Genomic DNA, 12,864 nt, shown 5'->3' with positions numbered 1-12,864 from the left:
GAAAAAAAGGGAGAGGGCTTCCCTGGTGGCGCAGTGGTTGAGAGTCCGCCTGCTGATGCAGGGGACAACGGGTTCGTGCACCAGTCCACTAAGATCCCACATGCCATGGAGCAGCTGGGCCTGTGAGCCATGGCCGCTGAGCCGCGCGTCTGGAGCCTGTGCTCCACAACAGGAGAGGCCACAAGAGTGAGAGGCCCGTGTACCACCAAAAAAAAAAAAAAAGACTCAAATCAATAGAATTAGAAATGAAAAAGCAGAAGTAAGAACTAACACTGCAGAAATACAAAGGATCATGAGAGATTACTATAAGCAACTATATGCCAATAAAGTGGACAACCTGGAAGAAATGGACAAATTCTTAGAAATGCGCAACTTTCCAAGACTGAACCAGGAAGAAATAGAAAATATAAACGGACCAATCAAAAGCACTGAAATTGAGACTGTGATTAAAAATCTTCCAAGAAACAAAAGCTCAGGATCATATGGCTTCACAGGCGAATTCTATCAAACATTTAGAGATGAACTAACTCCTATCCTTCTCAAACTCTTCCAAAATATAGCAGAGGGAGGAACACTCCCAAAATCATTCTACGAGGCCACCATCACCCTGATACCAAAACCAGACAAAGATGTTACAAAGAAAGAAAACTACAGGCCAATATCACTGATGAACATAGATGCAAAAATCCTCAACAAAATACTAGCAAAAAGAATCCAACAGCACATTAAAAGGATCATACACCATGATCAAGTGGGGTTTATCCCAGGAACGCAAGGATTCTTCAATATACGCAAATCAATCAATGTGATACACCATATTAACAAACTGAAGAAGAAAAACCATAAGATCAACTCAATAGATGCAGACAAAGCTTTTGACAAAATTCAACACCCATTTATGATAAAAACCTCCCAGAGGGTAGGCATAAAGGGAACTTACCTCAACATAATAAAGGTCATATGTGACAAACCCACAGCCAACACCTTTCTCAATGGTAAAAAACTGAAAGCATTTCCACTAAGATCAGGAACAAGACAAGGCTGCCCAGTCTCACTGCCATTATTCAACATAGTTTTGGAAGTTTTAGTCACAGCAATCGGAGAAGAAAAAGAAATAAAAGAAATCCAAATCGGAAAAGAAGAAGTAAAGCTGTCACTGTTTGCAGATGACATGATACTATACATAGAGAATCCTAAAGATGCTACCAGAAAACTACTAGAGCTAATCAATGAATTTGGTAAAGTAGCAGGATACAAAATTAATGCACAGAAAATTCTTGAGTTCCTATACACTAATGATGAAAAATCTGAAAGAAAAATTAAGGAAACACTACCATTTACCACTGAAACAAAAAGAATAAAATAGCTAGGAATAAGCCTACTTAAGGAGATAAAAAACCTGTATGCAGAAAACTATAAGACACTGATGAAAGAAATTAAAGATGATACAAACAGATGGAGAGATATACCATGTTCTTGGATTGGAAGAATCAACATTGTGAAAATGACTCTACTACCCAAAGCAATCTACAGATTCAATGCAATCCCTATCAAACTACCAATGGCATTTTTCATAGAACTAGAACAAAAAATTTCACAATTTGTATGGAAACACAAAAGACCCCGAATAGCCAAAGCAATCTTGAGAAAGAAAAATGGAGCTGGAGGTATCAGGCTCCCAGACTTCAGACTATACTACAAAGCTACAGTAATCAAGACAGTATGGCATTGGCACAAAAACATAAATACCGATCAATGGAACAGGATAGAAAGCCCAGAGATAAACCCACGCACAAATGGTCACCTTATCTTTGATAAAGGAGGCAAGAATATACAATGGAGAAAAGACAGCCTCTTCAATAAGTAGTACTGGGAAAACTGGACAGCTACATGTAAAAGAATGAAATTAGAACACTCCCTAACACCATACACAAAAGTAAACTCTAAATGGATTAAAGACCTAAATGTAATGCCAGACACTATACAACTCTTAGAGGAAAACATAGGCATAACACTCTATGACATAAATCACAGCAAGATCCTTTTTGACTCACCTCCTAGAGAAATGGAAATAAAAACAAAAATAAACAAATGGGACCTAATGAAACTTCAAAGCTTTTGCACAGCTAAGGAAACCATAAACAAGATGAAAAGACAACCCTCAGAATGGGAGAAAATATTTGCAAATGAAGCAACTGACAAAGGATTAATCACCAAAATTTACAAGCAGTTCATGCAGCTCAGTATCAAATAAACAACTCAATACAAAAATGGGCAGAAGACCTAAATAGACATTTCTCCAAGAAGATATACATATTGCCAACAAACACATGAAAGAATGCTCAACATCATTAATCATTAGAGAAACACAAGTCAAAACTACAATGAGGTATCACCTCACACCGGTCAGAATGGCCATCATCAAAAAATGTACAAGAATAAATGCTGGAGAGGGTGTGGAGAAAAGGGAACCCTCTTGCACTGTTGGTGGGAATGTAAATTGATACAGCCACTATGGAGAACAATATGGAAGTTCCTTAAAAAACTAAATGTAGAACTACCATATGACCCAGCAATCCCACTACTGGGCATATACCCTGAGAAAACCATTGTTCAAAGAGTCATGTCCCACAATGTTCACTGCAGCTGTATTTACAATAGCCAGGACATGGAAGCAACCTAAGTGTCCACAGACAGATGAACAGATGAAGAAGATGTGGCACAGTTACACAATGGAATATTACTCAGCCATAAAAAGAAACGAAACTGAGTTATTTGTAGTGAGATGGATGGACCTAGAGTCTGTCATACAAAGTGAAGTAAGTCAGAAAGAGAAAAACAAATACCGTATGCTAACACATATATATGGAATCTAAAAAAAGAAAGAAAAAATGGTTATGAAGAACCTAGGGGCAGGACAGGAATAAAGATGCAGACGTAGAGAACGGACTTGAGGATACGGGGAGGGGGAAGGGTAAGCTGGGACAAAGTAAGAGTGGCATGGACTTATATACACTACCAAATGTAAAACTGATAGCTAGTGGGAAGCTGCCGCATAGTACAGGGAGTTCAGCTCAGTGCTTTGTGACCACCTAGAGGGGTGGGATAGGGAGGGTGGGAGGGAGATGCAAGAGGGAGGAGATATGGGGATATATGTATAGCTGATTCACTTGTTATAAAGCAGAAACTAACACACCACTGTAAAGCAATTATACTCTAATAAAGATGTTTAAAAAAAACCCAAAACATGAATTACCCTATTTGACAGAAGGAAAGAAGGAAGGGAGGGAGGAAGGGAGGGAGGGAAGAAGAGATAAGCAAGAAAATCCGACCCAGGGACTGATCTTGCAACGAACAGTGGCTATACATATATAGATAGATATTATATATATATATTATCCATCTATCTATCTATCTATATATATATATATTTTTAAGAATATCTACTAGAGTTTGTTAATACCCTTTTTTTTTGTGGTACACGGGCCTCTCACTGTTGCGGCCTCTTCCGTTGCGGAGTACGTGCAGGCCCAGTGGCCATGGCTCACGGGCCTAGCCGCTCCGCGGCATGTGGGATCTTCCCGGACCGGGGCACGAACCCGCGTCCCCTGCATCGGCAGGCAGACTCTCAACCACTGTGCCACCAGGGAAGCCGTGTTAATACCCTTTTATAAACACATGCTTCTTTCACCCTCTGTCCTCCATCTGTCTCTACAATTGTGTTTTCTTCCTCTCACTTTCTTTACAGTGCTACGTTACAATTGAAGTTCTATCCAATTGAACAAGCTTTCACTGATCTCATCTGATCCACTCAAGAATCCTGTAAAATAAGTAAATCAAACACTACTTACTCTTATTAAATAAATAAGGAGAAAAAGCACTGACTAGACCCAAACTATAACCTATACTCTGCAACTACCCAGCTGTACAACCTTGGAAAATCAGTTCACCTCCTGGATCACCTTTCCTCAACTGTAAAATGAAGGAGCTAGATTAGATGATTCTTTCACCTTTAATGATCTATGTCTACTATGCTTTCTAAGTCTCCAAGATCATGCAGCTGATTAACGGGTGATGGAACTGGAACTGATAGACAAGGGATTTTTCCATTCTCCATGTCAGCTAAGAGCTTGCTCACAACTGTTACAATATAAAGCAACAGAAACAACTGTAACAAAACTAACTAAACACTTTTCGTACCCATCTACTTATTCCTAGTATTTATTCCAATTTACAAAATGCTGCTCTGAAAAGCAGAGCTGGGGTTGTTTCTTTGCATGAAGAGTCCTCTATTCTTCATCAGAAAAGAAGGCCTCATCTTACTTCCCTGCCACTCTCTTACCTCCATTCCCAGGATTCATCTTTGCCATGCCTCCAAATTTGCCTAAGCAGCTTTACATCTATCTATCTACTCATCTAATATCTGGGCAGAAAAGGTGGTCATGTCTTCAAATGTTCTAATCTTGCCATCTGGTTTTCACATCGTAGTAACAATCAAGGTATAGTAGAAAGAAGACAAGTAAGGTGGCATTTTATGAGTTTCAGAGAAAAAGAGGCATAATTTTACTATTAACAGAGGCATAACTTCTAATCATCTTGGAGGTAACAAATTTAGGAAAAGTAAAGATAAAATGAGACTTAATTGGAGGAAGGTGGCCAAATAAAGTACAATTTCTTCATCGAATGATCAGAAGAAAAAAAGTCCATATTACGAGTAAACCATGGAATATGGTAAGAATGGACAAAAAAGGAAATTTTTACTTAGCAGCAACCTGTACAGGACAAGAGAATTGGAAAATGCTATCACAAAGCAGGTACTGAGCTTCCTTGGTGTATTTTATCCAGAAGAGAATAATTGGTAATTTAAAAGAAAATGGAATTCATCATAAATAACATTATAAAACTTACAGCAATTTAGTTCACAGAAACACTGAGTCAATCAATAACAAACTGAACCCAAATATTTCAACACTGTATTAGTAAAAAGTTTTGTTTAAATTTATCTTAAATGCCCTAAGACCTATTCTATAGTTTTTCACTTTAAAAACAAGCACTTTTTATTACCATCTGAATTTCGTTTCTGCTTAAAAGTCTTTATCCTACTATTATCCTATCCCCACATCATTCACCACTTATTCTCCTCATTCTAAGTACCTCGTAGTAAGAAAAGAATAGGTAAACCTGACCCCTCTGGATTGATGACTAATCTTTCTGAGCCTAATTTCCAATCTGCCAAACTAGGATAATGACACCAGCTTCGCCTAGTTCTCAGAGAATTTTTAAACAACAACAGAAATTATGGATGTCAGAATGTTCTCGAGGTATAAGGCACTATGTGCATGATGTGTAGCACTCCCATCTGAACACACTGTCTCTGAGGTGCCTGCACTTACCGTGAGTGCAGAAACATGCACTGCTTGAACGTCGCCTCCATAATCCTCACATACCACATCATAAGCTAGCAGTTCTTTTTTCACTTTCTCAGGATCAGCCTCAGCTTTGTCACATTTGTTTATGGCAAGGACAATAGGAACTGAAAGAGACAGAGTTAAGAAGAGTGCAAATGATGACACTTCAATTCCAGGTATTCACAATGAAAGATGCCAATGTTTTCTGGCTTTCTCTTGACCCAGCGGATGTATTTATCTAACAAAAGATCTAAAAAGACCCACTTTACACCCACCTACTCTGCTTTATACACATGAAGGATTCCAGATGAGAGATGTCAAAACTGCAATTATAAGATTCTGTATTAAGAATACGCAATTATGATTATTAAAAAACAAAAACAAAACACACAACAGTACTTAGCGTAGAGAAAGGACTATCCTTAAATCTGAAAGCAAGATCAGCAACTACACTAGAGATAATCTCCAGAAAAAAAAAAATCAAGAGAAGATTCTAATTCTAATACCACTAGATCATTTGCCTCTTCTTTCCAGGAGTTCCCTGTTAAAACCCAACATCTCACCCTGGGGTGAAACTAAGTACCATTATTGTAAACTTTCTTTTAGGATTTACAGCAACTCTTTCTTCATACACACTTAGCTGAGTGACTGACACAAAGTAGATTCTCAATAAATGTTTACTTAATGAATGAACCAAATAATCTTATAATCTACTTGTCATTACTAAACATACCCTTTCATTAGAGAACTCACACAAAATTCTAGGAGATAATTCTCTGATTGAGTTTCACCAACTCTGCAATTTTCTCAGGTATCAAAGGAACAGAAATTGAAAATAGACACGAAAGAGCTATGCAATCCACAGCCTATTATTATGAAAAAGTACATTCTATATCGATCAGCTAGAACTTAACAGGCACCAAGAGAACAGGTACAGAAAGCATGATGTAAGGAATTCATCATATCTCAACCAACTGCTTTGTTACAGGGTCCCTGACAGATTTACCATTCTTATTTTTATTATATTCCCTAGGATCATTAAGAACATAGCCCATTCCACAAAGGTAGTTTTGAGGAATTAAAAAATAAAGAGAGGAACACAAGCTAGAAGACCGGATTCCAAATGCAGGCATGTGCAAATTAACTGTAACTGGGGAAGTTCCTGCCACCCTCTGGGTCTTAGTTTTCATGTTGTGAGATGAAAAAAACACTGGACTAGATCAATGATTGTCAACCCTTTCTTTTTTTTCTTGCCAACAAACCTAGGGGAATATGATGCATTCCTTCAGGTACATTTTCTCAAGACAACAGTATTTTCTCAGTGGGTGTAGGGTCATATCACAATAAGAATGAATGTACAAAGTATGTGTGTGGGGTTTATTATTACAATTTTTTTTTTCTTGGCCACGCCACGTGGCTTGCAAGATCTTAGTTCCCCAACCAGGGATTGAACTCATGCCCTCGGCAGTGAAAGTGTGCAGTCCTAACCACTGGACTGCCAGGGAATTCCCTATTATTACAATTTTTAAATGGAGAAATAAGGGAGAATATAGCCAAGTATTTTCCAAAAGTTTCGATTTTATACCTTTGACCAAATAGGAACTTATTTAAAGCAGATGAGGGAAAAGTCTCTTTTAGAGAAGAATTCCAGATAATAAATGAATAAGGAATAACAATTAGAATATCACCACTTTGTAACTCCTAATGAATTGAGGTGATGGGTACATAGGGGTTCATTATTCTAGGCTTACTTTTATAGCTGTTAAACGTTAAAACGTTTTTTAAAAAGTCATTTGAGACTGTTAAATTGTCACACCATGCCAAGTAAGTAAACAGTAGAGGAAGGAATATACTTGTGGTCACAAGTCCCAAGTTGAATCCTGCTATACTCTTCTTAGTAGTTAATGTCTTTGGGAAAACAATTCAACTTTCTTTGCACCTTACCTGTAGAACAGGTATAATAATTCTGGGATTGCCAGGAAGATTAAATGAGCGACATGTAAAAACAGTGACTTTGTAGTAGATCCTTTAAAAAAAAGAAAGCAACTTCCTTCCTGATACATGTAAGTCAGCCACACAGTACCTTGAGCATCTTTGGCATGCTGAATGGATTCTACAGTTTGTTTCATCACTCCATCATCTGCAGCTACAACCAATATGATAATGTCAGTGACCTGAGCACCTCTGGCTCTCATTGCTGAGAAAGCAGCATGTCCTGGAGTATCAAGAAAGGTTATCTTTTCCCCAGAAGGCAGAGAAACTGTGGAAACAGAAATCCAAGAACTCTAAGCACTCAAATATATACTTCCTTAATACAAAGGAATATACATGACCTTATCAACACAATCAATAATTCTTCAAAATAATTTTATTCTTTCCATTAATCTTAATCAGAACAATGCATTTGGATCATCACTCCACAATGAAGAGTGATAACATACCAGTGAGACCTTTAGGGTTTTCTTTTCATGTAATAATTTCACACTGAAACTCAACCTATTTCTAGAATATAACTATTTTCATACATGCACCAACTGGAATATATTCTGGAGAAAAAACCAGACTGATAGTTGTCTAGGCAGCCACTCCTGCATTAGCAAACACCAGCTGCACAACTGTCTTGAGCAACAGAGGCAATTTAGTACACAGTTAGAAGCTCAGGATTTGAGTTCAACAGCCTTGGGTTTGAATGCTGGCTTTGCCACTTTACTAGCTGTATACTTTGAGCAAGTAACTCAACCTAAACAAGCCTCAGCCTCCTTATATGCATGTAGGAATACTAATACCTACCTCATGATGTTGCGAAGATAAAAAAAGATAAAGCATGTAAGTGCTCAGAACAGTGCTGGGCACATGCTAGGCGTTCAGCAAATGACAGCTGTTACTCAATTATGAGTGGTAACATTATGACAACCTAGCACTGAAGAGTCTTAGGCTCATTAAACCAAACTAAGAATGAGCTAGAATACAAGAGGTATAACTTTCTTCTTATACACTGTACAAAATAACCTTTATTAACCACCAGCTCTACATTTCATCAAACCAATGGCTTTAGGCTTTCTTTTACTTTAAATTCATATATTTCATACGGTGACACTATTTTAAGAAAATAATATGTGGGGTTCCCAAGCACATTGTAAGGTGATCTGTGTTCATACCAAGAAAGGCACCAATGTGCTGAGTGATGCCTCCAGCTTCCATTGCTGCCACTTGAGTTTTTCGCAGTTTGTCAAGTAACGTCGTTTTTCCATGATCAACATGGCCCATTATAGTAACAACTGGGGACCTTGGTATTAATAAAGCTGGATCTGCCTGGGGCCTACAATTAACAGCAAAGGAGTTTCATTTCTTAAATATCAGAAACACTTTATAGCCAGTGAACTGATCTGCAGTTATCTCTGTGAACTACCATTAACAATAAAACCCAACATTTAGCTTTGATTAGACATAACTATTTTCCTCTTCTATACATACAATGACTTATGATAAAATAATAATGACTGCCCACCTACTGTAGGTATCTTCATAACAGTGAGCAAAACTGAAAAAAATTTTAAAATTCAGGATCAATATATACACTGAGCAAACTAAGAAAAATAACTCTTAGAGTTTTATAATATACTTTTTGATACTTTAAGCACTTTGAAGAAAAGTTTAACCTATACTCACACATCATTTTAATTGCAAAAGGAATTTTAAGGCAAATGTTTCCATTAAAAAGTGTGAATAAAACAATGTGGTCTCCTTCCCCCAATTTATACAGTTAAGTTTTACCTTTTTACAGCATCTTTATTTTCTTTGACTTTGTCCTGTTTTAATTTGCTCCATTTTAACTTCATCCCTGACTTCTTTATCACTTCTTTGATCCAGACTTCATCTAAATGTGAGTGTGCTTCTAGTGAATCTATGTCAACAGCAGTGTTCAATAAAGATTCATATACACAATCTGGGTGAAACAAAATAAAACCTTTTAGGATCACGAATTAAATGTTCCAGAAAGTGACCTCTATTGATAAACATCTATATAAACAATACACTCAATGAGAGGAATAACTATATAAGCTATCCGTTTCTCTAATGTTAACGAATCATAAAAAAGTTGAAAAGAAAATAATCTTTAAAATATGATACACGGAGTTCCCTGGCGGCCCAGTGGTTAATACTTTGCCTACCAATGCAGGGAGTGCGGGTTCGATTCCTGGTCGGGGAGTTAAAATCCCACATGCCTCGAGGCCAAAAAACCAAAACATAAAACAGAAGCAATATTGTAACAAATCCAATAAAGACTTTAAAAATGGTCCACATCAAAAAAAAAGGAAAAAAAATATGATACATTTATATTAATTGATATTTCTGCATATTCATAAATATTTGAATATTTACCATGTACCTTATGAACTACCTGAGCAATTAATAAAACATTAAATTGCATGTCGATTCTCATTATTCAAGGTAATTATGTTCTATAAACTCACTGGGAACAGTGAATTAGCAAATACTGAATCATTGCTCTGAAGGGAAATACAGGGTTACGTTCCTTCAGCCTCTGGTCACAACATTTTCATCAGCTATATCTTGTTTTATGTGTTTTTGTTTAAAGACACCTTATTCAATATATGTTGTTGATTCATTAACGTTATACTCACAGTCAACAGCACTATACTATAACTAATGCCTCAATAGAGCTTATCTAACACATGTATTTTCTCTGTAAGGCACATTACAGCCTTCTTGTAGTTAGTAACACTAAACAGCACTTCAGCACCATGCTGTGGGGCCATTTTAAACAGCGAAATCACCAAAAAAAAGCACAAAAATGAGAAAAACGTGGCACTAAATAAACCACAAAAATGACACTTGTTTACAGTATGAGAGGAGAGAAGGCAGAGTGTTGCCTTGTTTGAACCTCAGCTAGTAATGCGTGATCAGGTCAGGCAACTCAAATTTTTCACCGCTCTGTGCATGTCCAGGAATGACTACAAAAGCATTTCAAGTGTCAATTTTGGGGCTACAAATACATTTTAGGGAATTCGCCAATTCAGAATCCCCAAATAATAAGGATTGACTATATTCACATATGTATATACATAAATATATGCACACACACACATACAGTATCACAGAATACATGTACACACTATTTATGTATCTATTTAGGATGTCCAAAAAGTAGCAAAACATAGGAAAAATAATTACTTGTTTTTCATTTTACTTAATGTGCTTTAATTCCAGTCATATTTTCCTGTGGGTAATAAATAAAGTATCAGTGGTGATAATGAAATAACTAGTTTTATGCTTCCAGACTTTCAGTCACCCTATAAATATATATTTTGAGAGACAGATATAAAAGAAAGGCATCTTCAAACACGCAGAATATTACACTAAAAGAACTTCCTATTCAGTAGTGTGCTGGTAAATGTTTACTCTGAGGCTCCTAAAGAAAGGTCCTGATTTATAGCACTTCCCAATTTCCATGGTACAAATACCCGCCACCAGGGGTGCCCAACCCCGTTAGGAACCAGGACGCACAACAGGAAGTGAGCGGCTGGGGAGTGAGCAAAGCTTCATTTATATTTACAGCCGCTCCCCATGCTTGCATTACCACCTGAGCTGCGCCTTCTGTCAGACGAGCGGTGGCATTAGATTCTCATAGGAGCACGAACCCTATTGTACACTGCACATGCAAGGGATCTAGGCTGCAGGCTCCTTATGAGAATTTGATTCCTGATGGTCTGAGGTGGAGATGAGGCAGTGATGCTAGCGCTGGGGAGCGGCTGCAAATACAGATTATCAGAGAGAGGTTTGACTACACAGAGACCATAATAAACCAACTGCTTGCAGACTCAATTCAAAACCCTATCAGTGAGTGGCAAGTGAAAACAAGCTCAGGACTCCCACTGATTCTGCATTATGGTGAGCTGTATAATTATTTCATTATATATTACAGTGTAATAATAATAGAAACAAAGTACACAATAAATGCGCTTGAATCATCCTGAAACCATCATCCCCCCAACCTCACCCCCCGTCAGTGGAAAAATTGTCTTCCACAAAACCAGTCCCTGGTGCCAAAAAGGTTGGGGGCTGCTGTCCCCCACCACGTCTGACTTCAAGCCACCAATATGAAGTCACTGAACACAGAGATGAAAAGAGATGTGAAGCAGCACACTATTAAATAGTATTTCCACCATATAGGTACAATAAACGTAAATAACCTCAAGATCATAGATTAATAGTAAAATGTAGTAAAATAATTAAGAAGTGAAAATATTAATGAGTATTTATTTACCTCCATTTATGACTTAATTTTTTAAATGGTTGTGTTTACACCAGCTCACATAATTCCTTATAATTTAGCAATAGGCTCACAAACTGGTACAAGCCAGCCTCAGCACCTCACTGATCCTACTCCATAATAATGCCAAGAAATGCTTTCTTGTGTATTTCCCTACCACATTTTTCCCCAAGAAAACACATTTTAAATTAGGAGTATGGCACTATTGATACTATGTATAAAATAGACAACTAATGAGAACATACTCTTTAGCACAGGGAAATCTACTTAAGGCACTGTGGTGCCCTAAATGGGAAGGAAATCCAAATAAGAGGGGATAAATCTATATGTATAGCTGATTCATTTTGCTGTACAGTAGAAACTAACACAGCATTATAAAGCAACTATGCTTCAATAAAAATTAACTTAAAAAAATAAAAAAAAATAAAACATAAATAAATTAGGAGTATGGGATTAACATATACACACTACTATATATAAAATAGATAATCAACAAGGACCTAATGTATAGCACAGGAAACTACTCAATATTCTGTAACAACCTATATGAGAAAAGAATGTGGAAAAGAATGGATATATGTATATGTATAACTGAATCACTATGCTGTACATCTGAAACTAACACAGCATTGTAGATCAATTATACTCTAATATAAAATAAAAATTAAATTAAAAAGAATGCTACAACATAAATTTCCTATATGGATTTGCTCTCAGAAAACAATAAAACTCTAAACGTAAAAATTATGAGTACAATTCTGTTTCTAATAACGCTAAAAATCCTTAATAATCCAGTAACTATAGTTTTCCAATATGTTATCCTAAACTTTTGAGAGGTAGCTTATACATAAGGATAATCTTTTTCCCTCTACATTAAATGCATACAGTATCAACATATTATTTTATCTTTATCCAAGACTTAAATATTTACATGTAGAAAAGTACCCAAAGCATTTTAACCAGAAATATTACATCAATTTTCTTTTTTGGCTGCACTGCACAGCTTGCAGGATCTTAGTTCCCCCACCAGGGATTGAACCCACACCCCTGGCAGTGAAAGCGCAGAGTCCTGACCACTGGACCGCCAGGGAATTCCCACATCAAGTTATTTTAACTGAGCCGGGGCAGGGGGGTTAGGATGTATGTACATTGCTAATATAG

General features: G+C 37.0%; 1 protein-coding gene across 7 annotated transcripts in view; it reads right to left on the bottom strand.

The window, feature by feature from the left end:
• Window positions 1-12,864, bottom strand: part of MTIF2 (mitochondrial translational initiation factor 2) — a 43,869-nt gene that overhangs the window by 8,135 nt on the left and 22,870 nt on the right. For 6 of the 7 annotated variants that reach the window (XM_079940611.1, XM_079940609.1, XM_079940614.1 and 3 more), the window contains 4 exons: window positions 9,183-9,354; window positions 8,567-8,727; window positions 7,492-7,668; window positions 5,394-5,533 (listed from right to left, as the gene is read on the bottom strand). In XM_079940611.1, the coding sequence (XP_079796737.1) occupies window positions 5,394-5,533; window positions 7,492-7,668; window positions 8,567-8,727; window positions 9,183-9,354 (650 nt within the window). Of the gene's footprint in view, window positions 1-5,393; window positions 5,534-7,491; window positions 7,669-8,566; window positions 8,728-9,182; window positions 9,355-12,864 lie in introns of those variants that run through there. The other variant, XM_079940615.1, reaches the window with a different exon arrangement.

This window comes from Stenella coeruleoalba, assembly GCF_951394435.1.
Source record: "Stenella coeruleoalba genome assembly, chromosome: 13".
In the NCBI taxonomy this organism is placed as follows: domain Eukaryota; kingdom Metazoa; phylum Chordata; class Mammalia; order Artiodactyla; family Delphinidae; genus Stenella; species Stenella coeruleoalba.
The sequence above is the reverse complement of the archived record's forward strand: the minus strand, read 5'-3'. Positions and strand labels throughout refer to the sequence as shown.